A 23,591-nucleotide genomic window follows, 5' to 3' on the forward strand; every position below is an offset into this window, starting at 1 on the left:
CACTCCTTAAAAACTCCTGGAAAGCTCATAAAACTTCCAGGAATGCCCATATAAGTCACCTTGAAAACACCTGAAACCCTCTGGAGCACCCTTGAAGCCATGGAAATCCCCTAAAACGCTCCTGAATCTTTCGGGATTACCCCTGGAACCCCTTGAATATCCGATATCCTGTAGAACACCTCTGGAATCTCTTGACACCCTGTGCAATCCCCTGGATTGCTCCTAAAAACCCCTGGAAGACCATTTGAATCCCCCTTGCATAACTTTAAAATCTCTTGAACACCCCTGAAACTCTTTGCAAATCCCTGGAGCATCGTTGAACCTCCCTCAAACGCTAAATGAGCACCCCTGAAATCCCATGGAACCTCTGTTGCGCCCCTGAAAGCCACTGGAACACCCTTTAAGCCCTGGAACGGCCGTGAAGGGTTTAGGACATTTGGTCGAATAGCAATTGAATCACTTTTCATCGAAGAATTCTTCTTTACAACCTCAGCTCTTCTTTCAAGCTTCCTCATTTTATTGCGTTTTGTGTGGCACATTGACTTTTCCATCAGAAATGTTTCCTTCTTTTGAACATATGCTATTCTTTCAAGTATTTCTTTGTGGAGAGATTTGATATTATAGTTATGATTTTTTATAACATAGGATGTTGGTTCAAGTTTCGTGTTTGTACTGTGTTCGAATATTTTCGCTTATGCATATTTATAAGATACAAGCTACCCCGGCAAACGTTGTAATGCCTGCCAACTGCGTTTTTGGCATTCAGCTCCATAGAGACAGACAGACAGACAGACAGACAGATAGACAGACAGACAGACAGACAGACAGACAGACAGACAGACAGACAGACAGACAGACAGACAGACAGACAGACAGACAGACAGACAGACAGACAGACAGACAGTAAATCCTTCGAAGATTTTTCCAGAAATTACTCTCGAAATCCAGGAATTCTCAAGAGATTGCTCCAGAAATTTCTTCCAGAGGTACTCTAGAGAATCCTCCAGAAATTCTTGCAGTAATTGCTTCTTCTAGAGATTCCTCCAGAAATTCCTTCATGGATTCTTCCAGCCATTTCCACAGGAATACCTCCAGGCTTTCCTCCAGGATTTCATCCAGAAATTTCTCCATGAACTCTTCCATGAATTTCTCCGGAAATTGATCCAGGAATTGCTCCTGAACAGCCCTCAGAAAATTTTGTCATCAACTTCTCCAGGAATTTCTCTAGGAAATCCTCTAGGAATTTCTGCAGAAATTCTTCCAGGAAATCTTTCGGGAATACCTTCAGGTATTTTTCAGGGATATATCCATGAATACTTCCAGAGATTCTTCAGGAATTGCTTCAGGGATTCATCCAGAGATTTGTCCATGATTTTTTCCAGGGATTACTCTAGACAATCCTTCAAAGACTCCTTCTGGAAATCCTCCAGATTTTTTTTTTCAGAAAATCCTCCAGAAATTCTTCCAAGAATTCTTCCCCGAAATCCTCTAAAGATTTCTGCAGAAATTATCCCAGGAAACTCTCTAAGAATATCTTCAGGATTTCTTTTTATTCCTCCAGGAATTCTACCAAAGATTCCTCCAGGAATTGCTTTAGGGATTTCTCCACTTTTCTTTTCCACGGATTCCTTCAGGAATTCCCTCGAGGATTTCTCCAGAAATATAGAAAAAATAGAAATTTGAATATAAATCTTCCAGAATTCTTCTACACATTCTTCCAGACATTTATCTAGTATTTTTTTCAAGAATTTCCCTAGAGATTCATCCAGGAATGCCTCCAGAAATTCCCTCAGAAATACCTCTAAGAATTCCTGCAGGCATTCCTTCAGGATTTTTTCCAGTAATTTCCCTAGGAACTCCTCGAGGAATTTCTCCAGCAATTTCTTCAAGAATTCCTCTAGGAATTTTCCAGGAATCGCTCCTGACCATCTTTCAGAAATTATGTCAGCAGTTTCTCCAAGAATTTCTCCAGGAAATCCAGATTTTTTCCAGGCATTCCTCCAGATATTCCTCCAGGGATTGCTTCAGGGATTCCTGCAGAGATTTCTTCACGTATTTCTCCAGGGATTTTCTCAAAGATTCTTCCAGGAAATCCTTCGAAGATTCCTCCAGGAAACCATCCAGAAATTCATCCAATGATTCTTTCAGGAAATCCTCGAGGAACAACTCAAGGGATTTTTTTCAGAAATTTCTCCAGGAATTCCTCCCAGAATTCCTCTAGAGATTTCTCCAGGAATTCTTCCAGGGATTGCTCCTAGAATTTTTCCAAGTAGTTCTTCAGGAAATTCTCCAGGAATTCCTGCTGGGTGTCATCCAAGAATTGCTCCAGGAATTCCTCCATGGATTACACCAGAGATTTCTTCAGAAGTTCCTCCAGGCATTGCTCTAGAGATTTTTCCAGGAATTGCTTGAGGGATTCCCCCAAGAATTCCATCAGAAATTACTCTAAGAATTCCTCCAAGGATTTCTTCAGAAGATTTCCTCTAGGAATTCCTTTACAGATTTCTTCTGAAATGTTTCTACTGCTTTCTTCCTGATTTTTTTCAGAAATTTTTCCAGGAATTCTTCCAGGTATTGCTCCAAGAATTATTCCAAGAATTTCTCCAGGTATACTTTCAGAAATTTTTCCAGGAATTGCTCCGGGAATACCTGAAGTGATTTCTTCAGAAATTCATCTGAGTTTCTCTTCAAAAGTTCATTAAGGAGTTCCTTCAGAAATTTAAAAAAATATTCATTCATCTTTTCCAGGGATGTACCCAAGAATGTTTCCAGGATTACCTGATGATTTTTTTATTGCTCCAAAAAATTCTGGAAAAATTGTCCAGGAATTATTTTAGGAATCCTTTCAACAGTTTCTTCATAAGTTTACTCAGGGATTCCATTAGCCATTCTCACAATAAGCGATACAATAAGTCCTCCAGTGATTCTTGCATGCAACACACATGCCACAAAAGAGTCACCCACGGCACCGCAGGTTCTGGTTGCGTAGAAGTCACTGTGACTTACTTAAAACATATAAGAACTTACATGCTAAAAGTGCTTTCGGACATTTCACCAGGGAATCCTTCAGGAATTCACACAGAAAAGACTCTTACGGAATTCTTCCAGGGATTTCTCCCGGAATTTCTCTGCACCAAGATTTTTTCTAGGAATTCCTTCCTAAATTCCTCCAGACATTTCTTTTTGAATAAATTCCAGGATCTTTTAAAAAATTCCATTGTTTGAAATTTCTCCAAAAATACCTGCAGCAAAATTCTACAAGAATTTCTCTATACATTTTTTTTCAGGAATTCTCATAGGAATAACTCGAGGGTTTCCTCCAGTGATAGTTTGAAGGCTTTTATGAGAATTCTTTCAAAAAATCTCCCAATGATCATCCCGGCAAAACGTCAATTAACATAACATAACATTTCTATAGGATTATGCTCTGATATGAGTATTGTAACGTTTTGACGTTTTTATTCTTTTTAAGTAAAATAATTTTGCTTTGAATTTATATATTTTGTTTAGCTTAGTACGCTTGAATAAGATAGTAGTATTTGAATATGATTGAATTGAATTTGAGATGGCGAAACGGTTTGAGAGAAACGGTTTTGACGTTTTTCTCTTTTTAAGCAAAATCATGTATATAATTTGTTTAATTAAGTTTTCATTAAATAATTGCTTTTGTAGAAATTGACGAGAAATAATACGATTGCATTTGAATTCATAACATAACCTGACTTTGCTTGTGACTGTTCGTTTTGTAAATATAAATAATTTGTCGGTATAAGGTTTGTGTCTCGGCTATAGCAATGCCATAAAAAGACGTAGTGAGTGCAGCAATGGCTCCTGAATATATGTATCTCAGTTACACCATCTTGACGAATCTAGACCGGCGCCAAATTCTTAATTCGCCATTCGAATTTGTCGTTGGCGCAATTTCTAGAGATAATATGTTAATTGTTTAGATAGGTTTCATGTTGGGAAAATGACTTGAGCTCGTTCATTTCGCTCGCATATCGGCTGGAAAGTAGTAGTCTTCGCGCTATCGAGTTAAAGTTTTTTGATCTAGTTGAATATTTGAATTGTGTTAGTTGACTATCGTTTATAAGGTAATTTAAGAAAAGTGAAATGTTTTAAGTGAAGTGTTCAAAACGGCTAATTGGTAATTTTCCTTTATAGTAAAAGTAACGTAGTCTTCGTCTTCGCGATCGCTACTAAAAGGTTTTTTAGTGAATTATTAGTACAAAAAGGTAAATATTTGAAATTGTTGTTTAAATAAGTGAAACTAATGTCATTCGCGTTGGACATTCCAGCGCTCTGGCGCTTTTTGGTACGGGCTGGAGTAAAGTGGAGCGTCGACCGGAGTCGACAGCCCAAGGCATCGTGGCAATTGAGCCACCAATTTCGTCGAAGGACAGTCTTTCGCTTCGAGTCCGTGCAACCGCCAAGGCCCGCCCCTAGGGGTAGCAAAACGGAGTGTGAGTGAGGTCGCTTAGCCAAGCGAAGCGAAATTACCGGTGGTCGCCAATCAACCACCCGGAACAGTCCACCAAGCTACAACCCGTGTGGACCGCCCGAAAGAACGAAGCGAACCGGAACTTCCTCATAGTAACCAACTTCGCCCCGCTCGGCCTAGTAGGAATGTAAGTACGCGAAGCCTGGTCGTTGGGCAAGCGGGTTTCTGTTTGGAAGGGAAGGTTCGATCCGGACGTTCAAGGGCCGCAAATCGGAAGTCTTCCGTCCAGCCGCCACTCACCCCGCACCTATAGTTTCGGCCATACCCGCGCGGACTCGCTACGCTGCCCGCAATCCTGCAGCAAAGGCGGAATCACTTCGGCGCCATTACCCCGAAAGTTTCCACCGCCATCGCCGAGGTTCGTGCTGTCTACGAGCATCGCATCGAGTCAACGTCCAAAATCCTGCGCAGGTATGTGGAAGTTTTATTTGTTCATGGCCATGACTAGCTTCCGTTAGAGTTTCCTGTTAACCACATTTTTCGTCCAACCCGAATGGTAGTTGATCAATAAAGAAATTGTTAGAGTTGAAGTACCGAAACTTTGTTACGTTCCGTTTTTAGCACTTCAGAAAGAGTTTCGCTTTTTTTAAGGTTTGTCGTTTTCGTTCAGTTCAGGCTAACTGAGAATCGGACTTCCACTCTTCAAAATCGATATTGCGTCTAGGATTGAACGAGCTGAGGTTGTTGGGGTCATTAAGGAAAAGGTGGGGATAGAGTTCGGAGTTGATCTAGATTCGAAAGGATTTTGAGTAATTTTGGAGTCAAACGACCGTTCGAAAGCCCTGAGGAACTTGTCTCAGCAAAGTCGGGCAAACAACAGACTGGTGGTCTCTCCAACGAGAGTGGCGCTTAAGCCACCAGGTTTACCAAACCCTCGTGCGAGTTGGAGAACGGTTACAGTATATGCAGTAAGTATATAAAACAATCTTTAGGGAGATTTCGACAACGATCTAATCGGAACAATCCAAGTTAAGGTTTATTCTTAGAGTAATAAAGGTCCAGGACATTCCAAGATTGCCAATAAGCATAGACAAACTAGATGATTGATTACTGAAAGAACTCCAGTTAGTCATGGAAGACATTATGTTGACATTTAAAAAAATCTTTGAACGGGTTTCCATTATGTTCTATTGGATAGTTAAAGGGAATCATAAAGTTAATTTTGGGTAAGTACACAGTTCGAAAAAATCATGTACGTTTACATTAGATATCATGCACATAATTGGAGCGTGACATATGCTGTGATATTACATGACATATTCACGTTGAATTTCACTCATTTAAAATGAAAATTTCAAACTCTGGTTTAAATAGCTCTCAGGGGTATTTAAGGGATTTGATCAGGATTCAATAGTTTCAGGAGCGCTTCTTAAAGTCCCAGGGGCGTTTAAGGAGGCTTTGGTACCGGTTTTGAGAGTCTCAGGCAGAGATGCCAGATGATTTTTTGAAAAATCTGTATCACTCTTTACAAAAATCTGTATCCCATACACATTTTTGGTGAAAAATCTGTATTCCATACAAAAATAAAATAGCTCCTCTAGCCAAAAAAATCTGTATTTCATATAAAACGAAATCTGCACGGGTGCTCAAAAATCTGTATAATACTCATAAATCTGTATATATGGAATCACTGGTCTCAGGAGCATTTAGGGGCGTTTCATGAGATATTCAGGATAGTACTGAGGGCGTTTATTGGATTCAAGGGTGTTTCAGAGGGCCTCAAAACGATTCAGGGGGGGGGGGGGGGTGTTAGGGGCTCCGGTGATCTCAGGGGAAATTAAAGATTTTTTCAGGGAGCTACTAGAATGTTCAAGATGGTATTGGGGGGGGGGTTAAGGTTTTCAAGGAGATAATTCTCAGGGGCATTGAAGGGGATGTTCAGTAATGTCAGATGATTTTCTAGGGGATTTCAAGGAGACTTCAAAGGCGTTTAAAGAGCATTCAGGAGAGTTTCATGGGCATATCAGGGGTGACCGTTTCAGAAGGTCTCAAGAGCGTTCAGGAGTGTTCAAGGACTCCTCAAGGGTGTTTAAGGGGATCTCAAGGGGTTTCAAAAGGTTTTAGAAGGATTTTAGGGATGGCAGGGGCAATCGATATAATTTATGGAGGTATCAGGAGCATTCTGCGGATTTCAGAGGCGTATGGAGTCCCAGGGGCGTTTATTGGGATCTAAAGGGTTTCATGGGTTAGGTACACAAGGATGTTTTGGGAAGTTTCAAGGGGTTTCAGAGGGATTCGGAAAGATTAAGTGGTCTGTCTTAGCGGATGGTCAAGCGGATCCTGGAGTGTTTCCAGGTTTTTAAAAGGGGCATCAGCGGCCTTTGAAGGTGTCTCAGAGCTCAGAGGTTTTAGCAACATTAGGGGGGTTTCGGGGGGTTACAGGAGGTTAAGGTGATATCGAGGGATTTTAGGGAGGAGGGGGTTGCAAGGGCAGTGTAAATGAACCTCAGGGGAGTTTCAATACCCAAGTAACAAAATTAATTTTATAATGCTTTTGAAGTATTCTTCAACACCTGTTCTTTAAAACCATGCATAAACCAAATTGCTCTACAACACGACATCAACTCAACCATAAACCCGCCATAAGATCAAAGAGGCCCATCCTAAGATGCTCTTGGAGAGTTGTTTTTAAATTTCTCTTAAAACTTGTTGTACTTCCCAAGTTGTCCTCAAGGCGAATTGCTTTCTCCTTGTAGAATTCTTCAAGTGCACGATAAAACGATAATAAATTTGTCGGTGTTGTTGTTGATGCAGCTTTTATGTCGACAGAAAAGTTTGGTGAATTAAATTGATATTAAAACACAATGAAAATGACACATTATTGTAATCGGGATTAATTTATCACACAAATTAGAAATATTTCCGGGATGTAGCAAGGATGCCAAATGCCAAGCAAAATTCATCGTATATATGTTGCAAGATACTTCCAAAAATTGTAACGCGCTTCCATTATAACGCACTAATAAAATATTTAAAAATATTATTCCTTGTCATGCGAACATTGCTCATGAGTTTTCTCAACATGGCTTCCATTGAAATCTAGGCCGGTGGTCAGTCCATCATCGATGGTTTTAATCATCATCACCATAAGATCGTCTTAAATTTCTTTCAACTCATGCCAGAGCTAAAAGCATAACACAAGAATACTAGGATTTATAATGTTCTCAGTGCAGCCTGGTTGTTCTCCATCAAGAACGTCTTAAATTTATTTCATCTTATGCAAGGGTAAGAAGTATTATTCAAGAGTACTCAGGTTTATAACGTTCTTGATGTAGGTTTATGCAAACTCCGCCGAGAACGTCATAAATCATGTGCGCCAAATTGTAAACAAACAATAAATTATCGCACCGCGGTGGATTTTGTGAACTTCGTGCGATAAATTTAATCATCCCCGGTACCGTTGCCAACCAGGCAGACCTTTTTTCGGGAACCGTCCTTGATGTGGTGCAGCGCCTTATTCCTCCGGTCAGCATTTCCAACAGGTAAGTGATTTTGCAGGTCGATTATTTGACTCCCGATTACAAGGGAATCGACGTCCTGGATAACCAAATCAACCTCATTTCGGAAGCTGCAACCGGAGGAACTTGGCACTGCACCGCGTCGCGGTTGGGTTTCCGGGTAAGTGTTCTTGATTGGCAGCAATAATGGAACGGTGAGAATCAAAATCTGATGCTTGAGTTTTTTCTTGTATTTTTCATGTACCAAACTGTTCTCTTGCGAGAACAGTTGCTCTTGATCAAGAACGGATGATTGAAGATAACTACAAGAACCTTATAAAACTGAAAATAAGTTCAACAGTTCTTGTTGTGTTTATGGTTTTATGAACTGAACCTCAAGTATTCTTGGAGGTGTTTTTAAAACCACATATTGATAAAGAATAGTTATGCTCAGCTGAAACTCCGATAAGATCAACTAGAATATGCAATGTTCCGATAAAACTATCATAAAAACAAATAAAACCAAATAGAATTAGGATTGTTACTTGGGTAGGTCTCCTGGGCGTTTTATAGAATCCCAGAAGGATTCAGGGTGGTTTTAGAGGGTTTTAGAGCTGTCCCAGGAGTTATCAGAGGCTCAGTAGGTTCCAACGGGTTTCATAGGAGTTCCAAGAGGTTTAAGTGGCGTTTCTGGGAGAGTCAGTAGCATTATATGAGGTCTCAAAGGCACCCCCTAATATATTTATTTATAATACCCCTTGGAACCCCCTAATATATTTAAGGCTCTCTTGAAGCTTCAGGAAACCCCCAGGAGCCAAACATTTTCTCGAGTAATCAGTGCTTGTATGTAAACCATTGCTTTGATTTAAAATCCGTAAATGAGTTTTAGATTAGGTACTACCAGATGTTTTTTTTCTCCTAATTAACTCTGGATTCTTTGGAAAAAGGTATTCTGAATGCACATTTTAAGGCAATAAGTGGCAGAAATGGACTGGGTTAGTTCTATTTCACACTTTTGTCCGTTCCAATAGGTGGATAAATCTGATATTTTGAAGAATTCTGAGTATTTCTTTCTAACTTACTATGGTTAGTATACATCTACTGGCCCTACCGGCATCATCAGTTTTCTGCATCCTAATCCAACTGGAAGGATTTTGCCATACTTTAGTGTTTCATAGATGTGATCTAGATCTCAAATGTTCCATTTAAAACCATTACTGTATATTTCAAAGACTCTACCTAAATACTTTCAGAATGGTTCCGCATTGAAATGCCCACCGATTAGTGTTATTAGATATCATTGAACGTATTCCTCACTGATTGTGATGGACAAAACGGTCAACAACCATCGGCGGCGGATGGGGAGCATCATGTTCACAGGTAACAGAGAACACACACCTGACGCTGACGGACGACCGCACCTCCACCCTCGGTCTCTGGTGTTGAGACTTGCGCCTGGGGGTTGCCTCGTACGTCACCACACCATCCATCCATCCCTCCACCTGTGTGACGATACCGAACCAACTATACCCGCCCGCCGCCGGCCGCCGCAACTAATAACTATCCGCGTCCCCTTGTCCATGTGGTACGCGGCGTGGTGGCGTTTGCTTTGGTTCGGTTGTTTGGTCTGCTGCTACTCGACAACGACGACGACGGCTGCCAGCCAGCCACCGCAGCACCACCACCGGTCGATAACGACTCATCGGACATAGAAGAGTTCAGTCGCGTTCTAACCGTTTGCGGGCGTGGAAGCTTCCAATAGGCGAATCCAAATTTTGCACATTTCCATTGTACATCAACCGGTCGGATATTTCGAGTGCCCCCCCGTCGTCGCCACCGTCGCCGCCGCCTCCACCGAAAGCCACGAATCCGTCGTTTTCGGGGATACACAAATTAGAGTGCGCGTCGCGCCGGCAATTGCACGGCGGTGTTTGGTGGTCATCACGACCTGTGCGGTCTTCGGATAGTTTACCAGCTCACGGTTCATAGTTGCATCCAAGAGCTTACTAAACTACGGGGGCTGGAGTGCGCGCGCGTTCAAATTTCGAAATTTGCAGTACCTCGTCGTCGTGGTCATTGCGGTTGTTACAGTGCGGACGGTCGTGGATTTTAAATTACCCTCTTTTTCGAGTTTCTCGAGAGACCGCATCGGACGTGATCGGAAAAAGAGGGCATCCGTAGGCATCTAGTAGAGACTAAACGCCGCAATCCTAGAAAAGTTTGACCTTGTACCGTATTTGTGTGGGAAATTCGAGAAAAGTTTGGAGCAGTAACAAAAATGAATTGCCTGCAGGATTCTAACATCGACAACGCAATTTCGGTGTTCCGCAGCGAGAGGTACGTTCCCGGTGAATGGGATGGAAGTGTGAAAAATTTAGCTGCTCTGGGTGGCTGGAGTAATGGGAGCTTTGTGGTTGGTTTGCTGATGGTCAGGGTGGAATAGGATGAAATCTAAAGGATTTTATTAGAACAAAAATTATTCAGCTAAGTAAAGAAATCTACGAGATGTTATTTTATGTAAGGGGTATACTACTTTCAGCTCAATATTCGACTATGGGCATGGTACATAAATTACATAACGCTAAAATCGGCGATTTCAGTCTGCCCCCTCCCCCTTGTAGCGCTTTTTGTCAAAAATATTTTGTATGGTTCGCAACGCTAAACTAGACTCCCTCCTTCCCCTGTAGCGTAACGTAATGTGTGTACGATGCCATAGCCTTGAGAACCATCAAGACAATGAAAAGATCAACAAACTCAAAACAGTGAATTTAGATTTCGCCGGTAATTTTAGATGAAGAATTTGCTGCTACATTTCGTATACAAGATTGCATAAAAGCAAAATTGGTAAGTTATGACATAACAAACGATCACTTACAAGTAGCAGTTATTAGACGTTTGAGCGAATGTTTAATCATGTCAATTAGAGCTGGAGTTCAAGGACTGTACACTCAAAGCCGGATATTGAGAGGTCAGTAACTAGAGTAGTGAAGGTATTTTGGCCCACCCAGGGAGTTTTATTACATTTATTATATAATTTATACTAAATTTTGATGATTTTTTTGATTGGAACACGAAAAGTATTCAACTATGTAGTGTCCTTAAGGCGAAACTGGATCCATTTTCTCACTTTTTGGTTTTTGATTTTTTATTAAATAACGAAGCGATATTTTCAAAATCGGTTTTCGTGCACATGTAGAGTATGGATCAGGGTATCTTCTGAATTTTTTACGCGAGAGAAAATGTTTTTCGTTTTTGCAGAAACCATTTTTGAACAAAATTTCACTTAAAAATGGTTTCTGCAAAAACGAAAAACATTTGCTACAGCGTAAAAAAATCAGAAGATACCCTGATCCATACTCTACATGTGCACGAAAACCGATTTTGAAAATATTGCTTCAAAAAATCAAAAATCAAAAAAATGAGAAAATGCTTCCAGTTTCGCCTTAATGTTGGATATCAGTTAAATATGCTGTTCAATATAAAAATATAGAGAAAATGTATTCACTTCCAATGAAACGCACGGATAAACACCAAAATCAAGGAAGGGGACAAATTTGTAGTCAGCTTCGAAGAGGTATTATATTTTAGGAATGGACATTTATTTCATGTGAATGTAGTTAGGGCCTCGTTAGAGCTCAAAATAAACTGTTTTTAAGTTTGGTGGTGCGATAATGTTTACTAAAATGGTGGTTTGAGGTATGGCCAAAATATATTCAACATAATCAGATAGGAACATGTTTTAGACCACCTGTCAGATTTATCTCTCCGTTCCTTCTAAAGGGAGAAAACATTCATAACAACGTAATGCACTTTGAAAAAAGATAAATAGAATACGTTGGGGCATCTCGTGATCTGGGTTGTTATACGTTTATTTTATAATGAGATTGTCATGGGTTCGATTTGTGTCCTTACAGCTTTTCGCCAAGTTGAAAATTATTTATCTATGACATTTCGTCGAAAGACATTTGGTCGAATGACGTTTGGTCGAAGGGACATTTGGTCGAATCATATATTGTTGAGGAGGAAATGTATGACATTTAGTCGAATGGACAATTCGTCGAATAGACATTTGGTCGAAAGGCACTAACTGATTAAAAGACTTACGAATGCAAAGCCTTCCAAAGGCAAAACCTTCCATAGAGAGATCAGACAAATATACCGCCATACCGAGAACGTTGCCTGTTATTAGGAATTGACACCCTTGAAACCAGACACAACATCTCGCAAGCAGTGCTCAACAATTAAATTAATTCCCTAAATATCTACACACCTAAATATCTACGACTCAGAACGGCAGTTTTGCAACCGTAATATCTTACTTTTGGGAGCCCGTGGCAGCCGATATTATTATGTCAGATGAAAGAATTGTAAATGCAAATACAAAAAAGAGGGTAACATGAAAGTAGTGGCGCAACGCGTTCAAGTTCATACTTGGCACGCTGCGATCAGAAATATTTGAAAATTATTCAGTTGGAACGCGAGTGAGCTCTATCTTGAACGCAGAAAAATGACAGCATGATACCCTGGTATCCTCGAAACTGAAATGCTGAAATGGTTATATATCCGTATTTTTTTTTAAGATTTGAATTATCTTGGGCTCATTTGATTCAGAAGTTCATCTTTCTTTGAGAACATATTCGAGTGAACCTGTCTGGTGACCATGGTTTTCGTAAAATCCGGATTTTCAGCAATATGTTCGACATGTCATGGCCATTCCAACTTCTCAATAAACACATTCTTACACATCATTCCCACAATGTGAATTAGTTTGGCACATTTCCGGATTTTCTGAAGTTGCGGATGACCGGGCCAGTTTATTCGCATGGCATATCGATAGAACGAGCCTATGAGAGTTTGGAACCGATTTGGGATCCGAACGTTCTTGAAGTTAAATGCAAGTTAAATAACTACTGCGCTACCGTTCAAAAAATTGAACGCATTCATTGCATTTTTGGCTCGCTTTTAATTCAAATGCAATACAGCATGGAAGAACAGCCAATGTTTAAAAGAAGGAAAATTATGTGATGAGATCATCTGATCTTAGTCAAATTAGAAACTTCAACAAACCCCCCTAAAGAAGGAAAAACCTCTAATGAAAAAAAGCTATTCACGAAACAAAGTATGGAACAAGAACATGTGTTCAAAAGAAGAATGCACCTCTGGTGAAAAATCAACAGTAGATACATGAAGACTCAATGAAATTATTAAACTTGAAAGAAAAGCCTATGTTTCGAAGAAGGAAAAATATCTAATCTATATATATAAAAATGAGTTTGAAGTCCCTTTGAGGCAACAAAACTCAAGAACGGCTGAACCGATCAGGATGACTCTTGCATGGTTCGATTCGTATTCATGGTGGCTGTGTTTATATGTAAGAAAAAGTCAGGGAAATGAACTAAAAATGTAAGAAAATAGACAAAATTCTGTTTTTTATGACCTGAAAAGAAAATCAACACGATCGAAATGAAGCCAATCTAGAGTGCGGTGACGTTATGAGCTCAACAGTTGTCAAACCACCACAGCTTGGCAAGACAACGTTTGCCGGGACAGCTAGTATCTAATAAAAATGCATCAGCTATAACATTTAAACACAGTACAAAAACGAAGCTCTAAAGAACAGCATATGTTGAAAAGAAAGAGAAATCTGTGATAACAAAAAAAAAATCGAAGCTATTGTATCCACTCTCAGCACAAACAAAAACTTGAAAGAAAAGCATATGTTCAAAAGAAGGAGAAATTTCTGATGAAAAAGTCAGTATGCTATACAAAACGTAATAAAATAGGAAACATGAAAGATGAGCCAAAGTTGAAAAGAAGGAGAAATCTTCAGTCAGCAGAGAAAGTCAGCTGCTGAAGTAGCTGACTTTCTCTGCTTGCCATCGAAAATAATTTACAATATGAATAACATTAGTAAACTCACTTGAAAATAATGTTTGCTCTAATGTCAAATATTATGAAGCACGATTAAATTGCTATTCGACCAAATGTCCATTCGACCAAAAGTCTTTCGACCAATTGTCCAAAGCCCAAAGTATGTTACCTTAAAATAAACTTTCGACCAAATATCATTCGACCAAATGTCATAAAGCCGAAAATTATAAGTGTTCAGTCATCCAGTTTAGAACATTTGTCCTTCTCGACAATACGTTGATGGCTGAGACAATGTGTTAACTTTAAAATTACTTTATTTTTGATGGCCTTCCCACTATTACATTATGTGTGAAATGCCCTTATATTTAGGAAAATCCCTAGACTTTCACAGTTCTTTTGAAGCGTTACGTAATTAATGCATGGTAACTGACGTCATGCGATAGTTAATCAATTCACGTTTTGCGTTTTTTTAATGAAACATCATACTACAATGTGTAAAAAATGGCGCCTGTAACTAACTTCCTTCCTTTTTGAACGTTACGTAATTTTTAAACGTTCCCTGTCTCGAAAAGCGAAACAAAAATTTGTAACATTCACGTAGGTTTAACTATGTGTAAAGTTTTGCTGAGGTGTCTTCATTTCATCATGTAATAACAAATTTAATGAGGTGGGCCAAAATACCTTTACTTGGTGGTCCAAAATAAAATTAGGTGGTTCAAAACAGAAGCCCGAGATCCTTCAGGAGTTTTGATATTTCTTATATTTACAACAACAATTTTGAGTTCTGTTTGGCTACTTTCGACAGAGAATATGTTGCTCTACGTAATGTCCACTGAGATTATCGATGTAGTGTAGTGAAAACCTTATTTTTTCGCTTAATTGTTCATCCACTTCCTAAAGGGGTCCAAAATACCTCCCTTACCCTAATCACCGTATTAGATGTCTCGAATCTCGGTCGTTTCGGAAACTTTTCGTAACAAAAATTTCCTTGACTTTCTTGGGCATAGAGTATCTTCGTGCCAGCCACATGATGTACACATGCAAAATGCTCAGTGACAGACTTCTCGAAAAAGAAGAGCTGAAATAGGAGTGATACAGGGAGTCACCTTAATAACTGTGAAAGTGCTCATAGAAGACTAACCTGAGAAGAAGGAAATGTTACAACATAGTTGTGAGTGCATTCTTCATCATAAAGTCATTTGTTCCGGTTATGCAATTGTTTGCTTGAATTTGCTCTGCAAGAATTCTACTCTAATCTTCGCCACTTTATACATGAAAAATAGATTTTTACCGATGGGACGAAGACTATTGCTTTTCCCTTGTTTGTCCAATACCCAAATATTTAGTTCCAATCCATACATTATTTTTCGTCATTTTAATCAATTTTCATATGCTTTAACATTTTTCGCATTTTTTTTTTCTAAATTTTGATTTCTGATTTTATTAACTTTTGCTTCTGAAAACACTTTCATTTTTATATTTTTTCTTGTAGCTTTTTTGGATTACCAATTATTGAAGACGGAAACGTTTTGAGATTTTCTGAGTATTGATGAAAAATTTAAATTTTGAAATTTTCTATTGACAAATTTTATTTTCCGTGTTCATGCGAATTATTTTTGAGTTAATTCAACTGCACAAAACTCTCACAAAAGATTGGGGCTAAATTGAAAATGTGTAATTTTCTGCGATTTATGACAAAAGAAATTATGGCTTGTAAAAACAATGTCAATACATTTGAAACATACCGTAAAGCATCGTATACATACACTAATTACTATGAATCACTTGATTTCCCAGTCAACTACATATCGTAAATCATTGTATGAGCAAAATCGTATATTTTTATAAATTGAATCAGAATTGTATATTTGTTGACAATGGTTGTATAAAATCGCATTTTATGCTAAAAAATTCTCAATTTCGATTTTGTTTCATATAGTCGCCTCCGATCTCAAAAGGTGTTAGATCGGAATCGGAAGAATCACACAGAATTGGATAGAATCGTGAAAAAATCATAAGTTTTAAGTGTGAAGCTGCAAGTTCGCTAGCATTTATAAGCAGTGCTGGAAAACCGAGAGTAAAATCGATTCAGAAGACACAAAAAAATGCCATCGCATCGCTATCCACTGCGGAGCGAACTGTTCGTGCTGCTGTGGATCGCGATCGTTCGACAGGAACACGAGCGAGAGATTCGCATCATTCTGTACTGCGATGTTTTTGTGTTTCAGTGGTTCACGGCAAATATTTCTCTAATGAAATCAAATTTTGGTACACTTTTTCGTTGATATGATTTATTGGAATGGTAGTTGTCCAATATAATCATAAAACACTGAATAAGTTATCTTTAGGGGCAAAGAAACACGCAGAAAAATAACACATATTAGAAACAAATTTAAAAATACTTCATTTCTAAGTCGCGGGGTTTGTTGAATCAACAAAATATTTCTTTGTTTTCAATATTGGAGAATGCATATCGCCAATAATGAGCAAGATGATTCAGTTTTACCCTCAGCTTTTCAAGAGCAGATCTGGCCGTGTACGATAGCTCACTATCTGTGAAGCATATAATAACAGTACCTGTGTTCGAATCTCGCAAGTTTTTTTTTTTTTATTTCGTTATCACTTTTAAACAAAAATATTTTGTTTTTAAATCTAAGTCCATGCATATTTGTTTCTAAAAAATACTGTCTTTGAAATTACCAAATTGCTTAGTTTCAAAGCAATAATGTTATAAATTCAAAGTTGAAAAGTATTTGAAACTAAAATCAATGTCGCAAAGGCTGATTTTAGAAACAATGTAAGAAATGCTTTGAAATTAATACCAAATGTATTTGATTCAAAGCAAAATGGTATTAAGCCGTGGTTCAATGATTAATTTTCTTTGATTCAAAGCACTTTATTTTTGAGTTCAATATATTTTTTCTGCGTGAAGGCAATGAACCAAGTGTGAGCAAATTGCGATCCTTCTGGTGAACCAACTGCGATCCGGCTCGTTTAAGTGATTTCTTTGAATCGTGAAAATCATCGCTTCACATCGTATATGCATCTGCTAAATCGAGCTTGCTACCTAAACTGCTGTCGGACGCATAAATGTCACATGTTACATTTCGACATTTTAGAGGTTTTTATGTCAAAAGTCATACTTTGATAATTATATATTTTTGAAATATTTTGTCAAAATCTGAATTCGTACATGTTTCGATAGTTGAATTGCGTTGAAGTCAATCAAAAACGTCAATAGTCACAGTTTCTATTGAAACTTCAAATGTGTTTTTCTCGGGGTTTTCTATTGAGGCATGTGATATTTATGCGTCCGAGGGCAGTAAAAGTATGATCAAAATCTGTGAAATCGTATACAACTGTAACAATGTTGTACATTGATCGTTTGCATCATAATTGCGCCGTATACGAAACGAACAAAATTGAAGAAATCGTATAATTGTTTTTTACAGTGGCATATATTGATAGCTTTTAGCAGTACCGCAGTATCTTGAAATCGTAAATGATTTTGTTTACATCTTTGTATGATAGAAGATAAGAAAAGTTTGTATTCATAAAAAATACAAACAAAATTTGTTTTTCATTTTATTTTGTTGTGACATGCTAAGTATGGGCGAATTTCTACCAAATATGTAGGTTTAGTACTATTCGTATACTTAAGATGACTTATAATTAACGGTGTATAAATTTTAACAAAGATGTGAAGTCCAAGCCTCTTCTATGTCACCACTATTGGTGCCCTCAATGCGCAACCAAAACGCTCCAACCACAAGTACCTATCGCATCGTATTATGCTATTTTTTTCGTTTCAGCCCATAAACTTTGAACCCTATATTTTCAACTTGGCGCTGTAGCTAATAGAGATAATGCACAGTTCTCAATCAGAGGACCTCGGTTTGATTCCCACTGAACACTAACTATTTTTTTTATTTCAAAATCTTGAGTTATACATCGCTACGCATAATCTTAATAAGATTATGCATTATCATATATGTATTTAGACGGAGAAAATCAATAAAATCGTATTTTGTTTCGACAAATCGTTAATTATGTTGCACGGAATCGCTGTAATCGGTTATATGTTTCTATATGGCCTCCACTTTAGTATTTAGTATACCTGTTGTGTGTATTAAATACGATTTCTTCGTTGCCATATATGTGTGGCTAATTTAATTGCAATTTTAAAATAGCAATCAAATTTCTGGCTTGGTATGGATCATTTGTGGCAACACTTTGAGCGGCGTAATGGAACTTTTACGAGTGCGCTAAGATCCACTTGACCAAACAACCAGAATGTACATGCAACGAAATCACTTAAGTGAGTGGGACGGTCAGTGCTCTGACCTAGCCATGATTTTTTTAAATCAATATTTTAAGCTTTTTATTAAAATTTTACCAGGACTTTCTCTGGTATGTAGTTCTATTTAGCAATGTTCTGAAAGTTTCATTGAAAACTTATCGAGATATTATTACAAAAGATTATTCAGGCATTAAACCAGATTCTTTTAGTGCTTTTGCACAACATTTTTCAAGGAGTTTATTTTAGCAATCTCCTAACAAATCCAGAGATATCTCTAGAAGTTTCTCAAGAGACTTCTCCAGTTACACAGCGTAACAAACATTAACTTTTGGTCTGTCTCAAGAGCAAACTTATGTGTCTCTGACAGATTTTGGGCCGCTGAATCCGAATCCGGGCTCAGATTTGCTCCAACACGTCACAATTTTGAACTATACCTCAATTTATAGGGCAAAATATGCGATTTTAGGCTTTTTTGACTGCAAGCCATTAAGCATGGAAATATTTTTTTAAGCAATCAAAAAGTTAATTGGTCAATTAACATCTAAATTAACAACTCATGCAAAATATTTCGTTTTACCAAATCGAATTTGATAGTTTTAAGCGATTTATGTTAGAAACGATATTTCCCATACAAGTCACCCTCCAAAAGTTGCATGCAAGTTTACATACTGACATAAAATGCTTAAATCTATCAAATTTGATTTGGTTAAACGAAATACTTTGCATGAGTCGTTAATTTAGATGTTAATTGACCAATTAACCTTTTGATTGCTTAAAACAATATTTCCATTAGGGTGGCCCACACTTATATGAAAAACAAAAATTTCGAAAAATGTCAAGTCTTACCTCCTTAATCAGTTGTTTTGGACTCCCAGAAGCTACGTTCAAAATTTGAGCAAAATCGGTTGAGCCTAAGGGGGCGCTCAAATCGCTTGAAGTTTGTATGGGAAAACTTGGCCAAATGTATGCAGAAATTTTAAGTTTTCGAATTTTGCCGCTAGGTGACGCTGTAAGCGTTCAATAATCAAACCCTTTGGCATTATTGTAGGTGATTATATGCCAAACAACTTTGTCGAAGACCGCGAAGTGATCCGACGGCTGTGAAAAAAGTTATGATTCTGGGAGTCCGAAACAACTGATTGAGGAGGTAAGACTTGGCATTTTCCGAAATTTTTGTTTTTCATATAAGTGTGGGCCACCTTAATTTCCATGCTTTATGGATTGCAGCAAAAAATATTCGTGATATTCGTGAATTGAATGAAAAAAGAAGAGGCATTCCGCTAACAATGAATGTGACCAAACACGAATGAAACAATGAGAATGTCAATATTTACTTTCAATCTTCGAATTTTTTACACACTGATTGAGACAAAATACAAATGAAGTAAATCTTAAATTAATTATAACAATATAAATACAAATACAAACAAAAGAACAGAGCATATGTAGAAACCGCAGGGCCGGAGGTCTTTTCTCAGGATCGCAGCGGTCCTTATATTTTTACATCATTTTAGTCGGTTCCTGATCGTTTTCAATAAAGAGTTTAAAATGGTTAAAACAACTTTTAACCCTTCAGGACGCACGCCATTGTAAAAAGTACAACACTACCAAAAAAACCTCGCCCGTTGTATTCAGCGCGAGCGCGGTGCAGTTTCAGCTGCTTGATGGCGCGCGTCCTGAAAGGTTAAGGGTGTTTCAAGGCATTTGAAGATGTTTCTGGGGGCTTGAAAAGTTTTCAGAGGTTTCGGAGGAGTTTCAGATTTTTTTTTGTTTTATTTCTTTTTTTCTTACGGGATCTTCTGCCCGTAGGATGGTGAAGTTTTTGAGTTATCAGGAAATGAAATTTAGTAAATTTTTAATTGAATTTTTTTGTTTTGGAATATCGTGGCACCAAAGTATAAGAGCTGTTTACATTGAGCGAGAATTACTTAAGTTCGATTTCTTATACGCTTTTCAGAAACTGTTCAGCATTTCGGATGTGTTCGACATTTGGTACATTACCCCACTTGCTGACCCCTTGAAGAAAATTTTAGCCATGTTTTCATGAATATTGGACTTCAGAGGTAATTAAATGATAGCTAGAATATATCAAACTGTATCATTACAATAAACAAAAAACAAACAAATTAATAGCGTTTTGTTCTATTGATTTTTTTTTTGTTCGTTCTTCAATCACTTAACCTAATTTACAGCTCTTTTGTCCACTAGGGCACGTGAGCGATTCCAATTGGAAACATTATTTACACTTTGTACAGCGCCTAAATGTATTCTATTCTAACTCTACTATATTGAACTGGTTGCCGTTGCGCTGCTTCCACTTTCTACCCTATCATGGTGGAATGATGAGCACGAGGATGTTGATGTGTTCTTTCTTCCAATTGGGGATCCATTATGAAATGCCGTTTGCCGAGTCCGTTTGAGCCATGGGGCTCAGAAGAGAGTCAGTGTCGGCTGCTCTCAGGGGGAAAGAGCAACTACCGAAAGTGCCGGGGCTGGGATCGAACCCATGACCATCTGCTTATGAAGCAAACGTGTAACCAATTGTACCACGGGCCCCGGAATAAAAAAAGAATAATTGAATGACTCATTCTTCTGACAGAAGAAACCTGCAAAAACAACTTTTTTACCGGGCACTCCTCCAGGATCTCCCAGGAAGCTCTTTAGGAGTTTACTTGGGAATCTTCCTGGAAGTTTCCATCCATGAGCTCCCACAATTTTTTCCAGGACTTCACTGGAAATTCCTCCAGAGGTTCCCTAGGAATACTTCTCTGCTTCTCTGTTATTCCTCCAGGAATTCCTCGGGAATTCCAGCAGGAATGTCTCGAGGATTCTAACAAGACTCTCTCGGAAATTCCAACAGTATTTCCTCGAGGATTCTTACAGGTGTTCCCAGGATTTTCTGCAGGAGTTTCTCAATAACTCTGATACATATTGCTCTTTTCTGGCATTTTACCAGATTTGCTGGTATATCTGGAACATACTGGAAAAAATTTTAATTAGTAGGCACGAAATGTTGATAATTGATAAATTGAGAGAAGAAATTTGTGAAAAATCGCGTTCTGGTGGGATTCGAACCCACGAATCCGTATTCGCCAGACCGGCGCTTTAACCAACTAAGCCACAGAACAGGTAATGATTCTGCAGAATGGAAAGCAACACCGTGAACACTCTACTTTCACAAACCCATCTCTCTTTCGGCTTAGATGCCAAACGCACTCGCATTTGTGCCCAATAACTACAAGTGAGAGCGAATTGTTTTCTATGAAGCCGAGACTTACTCTCGCACTCCGCATTTCTAGCCACCAGGCAGTTTGTTTTTTGCTGGTGTCTTATTAGTATGCGTCGAGAGCTCAGTATGGTCGCACGCTCTGGTCTAGCGAATACGGAGTCGAACGGTTCGAACGAGAAATTTCTTTAACAGCTCCTCGACAATTCCTCCAGGAGGTTCTCGGAAATTCATCCAGGAGTTCCACCAGGAATTGCTCAAGAATTCTTGCGTGATTTCCTCGGAACTTCCTCACGAAATTCTTCAAAAAATCCTCAGAATTTCACACGGAGTTCCTCGGGAATTCTTCCTTGAATTCTACCAGGAGTACTTTGGGAATTTCTACAGGAGTTCCTCGGATATTCTTCTAGAACTTTTGGAGAAATTGCCGAAGAAATCCTGAAGGAATTTCCGAGGAACTCCTGGAAAAAATCTTAAGTGTTTGCTGAAGGGGTTTCTGAGAAACTTCTGGAGAGATGCTCGAGATATTCCTGAGGAACTCCAAGAGGAGTACCCGAACAACTCCTGAGGGATTTCTCGAGTAACTTCTGGTGGAATTCCCAGGAAGCTCCTGCAGAAATTCCGGAAAACCTCCTAATGAAAATTTCGAGGAATTGAAAAAATAGAGAGTCACTCTTGGAAAAATTCCCGATGAACTGCAGAAGAAATTTCAGATAAACTCCTGCAGCTATTCCCCCAGAACTCCTTGAGGAATTTCCCGGGAACTAATAAAATAATTCACGGGAAGCTCCTAGTGGAATTTCTAGGAACTTCTTGTTGAACTTTTACGAAACTCCTGCAGAAATTTCCGAGGATATCTTGAGGAATTTCTTGGGGAACTCCTGAAGATGCTTCCACGAAACTCCTGCAAACTTCTGAAGAATTTCCGGGGAGCTCCGAAAGGAATTCTCGAGAAACTACTGTAGGAATTGCCGAGGAAGTTCTTGAGAATTTCTAGAGAACTCCTGGAGAAATGTTTGGGGAACATTTCTTTACTTCTGCAGAGAAATGCCTACCTTTGGGCATTGTTTACAATACAACCATTACCATAAAGGCTTTTAGATAAACTGGTCAATATAATGATACGTCGAATTCAAGCATGAAATTCAACACTACGCTACGCCACCCGACCGCCGCTATCCGCTCAACAAAACGAACTTGTGCTAACTGTAACCATCTTTCGGAATTCCACATGAACTCGCGTACATGCAGTAAGTTTTCCGGTCTGTAGTGGACGAGCGAATGCTTCATCAACTCCTTTCCCTTCCGCAGATAAAACTGACGTTGCATGTTCAACAACTGATGATTATCAACGCGCTCGCACAGCACAGATTATATCTGTTGATTTACAGCAGATTTCTCCTTGGTTCTTTGAGTAATAGAAGCATAACTAGGGATACTGCAGTAGTCACCACGGACGATAAATCGAGCTCAAATGTTTGTTGGTAATTGATTTGGAAGTAGATGCGTTGATACTGAGTTGAGTAGATTATCAGTTTGGGCAGCTATTCCGTTTCCTGTTTTCAACCACTCATCCGACAGGAAGCGTGGAAATGTACCAAGAATACTCTATTCCTGGAGTTCTGATTAATTTTTACATCTCGCAGAGACGCTTCGATAAGATCACAACAGTTACACTTTTCAGAAACACAAACCGGGAACTTGTTCCAAAACCACCAAGTCAATGGCACGTGCTGTCGCACAGGTCGATAAACTGCTTTCACTTGACAGTTGACAGATTGTTGTTCTGGAACTGACGTCTGTACCTTTGTTTCTGTTGCACGAGGGAATAACGACAAGAAAATAAAAGAACCGCTTCCCGAGGGCATCTGGAACCAGTTGCGGCCATCTACTAGCTGTCATTGTTGTTTTTGAGTTATGAACTAGTTACTTGTTTGGCTTCATCATGATTGTGAATGTGCTTAAGAGTGATACCGATAAAATCAAATGTGAATCACATTATTTGATATTAATACTTCACTTCTAATATCGGAGGTATATCCAATAATATTTCAACCGGATCTGTGGTCTGATTGTAGAACTGTCCGATTGAATACTGAACATGTTCGTAACGGTTAATTCGTAACCCATGGTTAAGAGCTTTGTCATTATAGTTTACTTTTGAGTGAAACACCAACAGCGATGTTCCGCTCTTGCTCTCAACGGCTTAGTAGTCACACTTGATTGATCTGTGTCGTTACCGGTTCCATTATGATG

The 23,591-nt window shown here is 38.7% G+C and overlaps 1 protein-coding gene across 1 annotated transcript in view; it reads left to right on the forward strand.

Annotated features, from left to right (window-relative positions):
* Nucleotides 1-9,661: 9,661 nt before the first annotated feature.
* LOC109421982 (short-chain dehydrogenase/reductase family 16C member 6) overlaps nucleotides 9,662-23,591 on the forward strand; it is a 144,558-nt gene continuing 130,628 nt past the window's right edge. Inside the window, exon 1 of the mRNA XM_019696615.3 lies at nucleotides 9,662-10,275. Within this exon, the coding sequence (XP_019552160.2) occupies nucleotides 10,217-10,275 (59 nt within the window). The 5' untranslated portion in view covers nucleotides 9,662-10,216. The remainder of the gene's footprint in view (nucleotides 10,276-23,591) is intronic.

Source organism: Aedes albopictus, chromosome 1, assembly GCF_035046485.1.
Source record: "Aedes albopictus strain Foshan chromosome 1, AalbF5, whole genome shotgun sequence".
Classification (NCBI taxonomy): domain Eukaryota; kingdom Metazoa; phylum Arthropoda; class Insecta; order Diptera; family Culicidae; genus Aedes; species Aedes albopictus.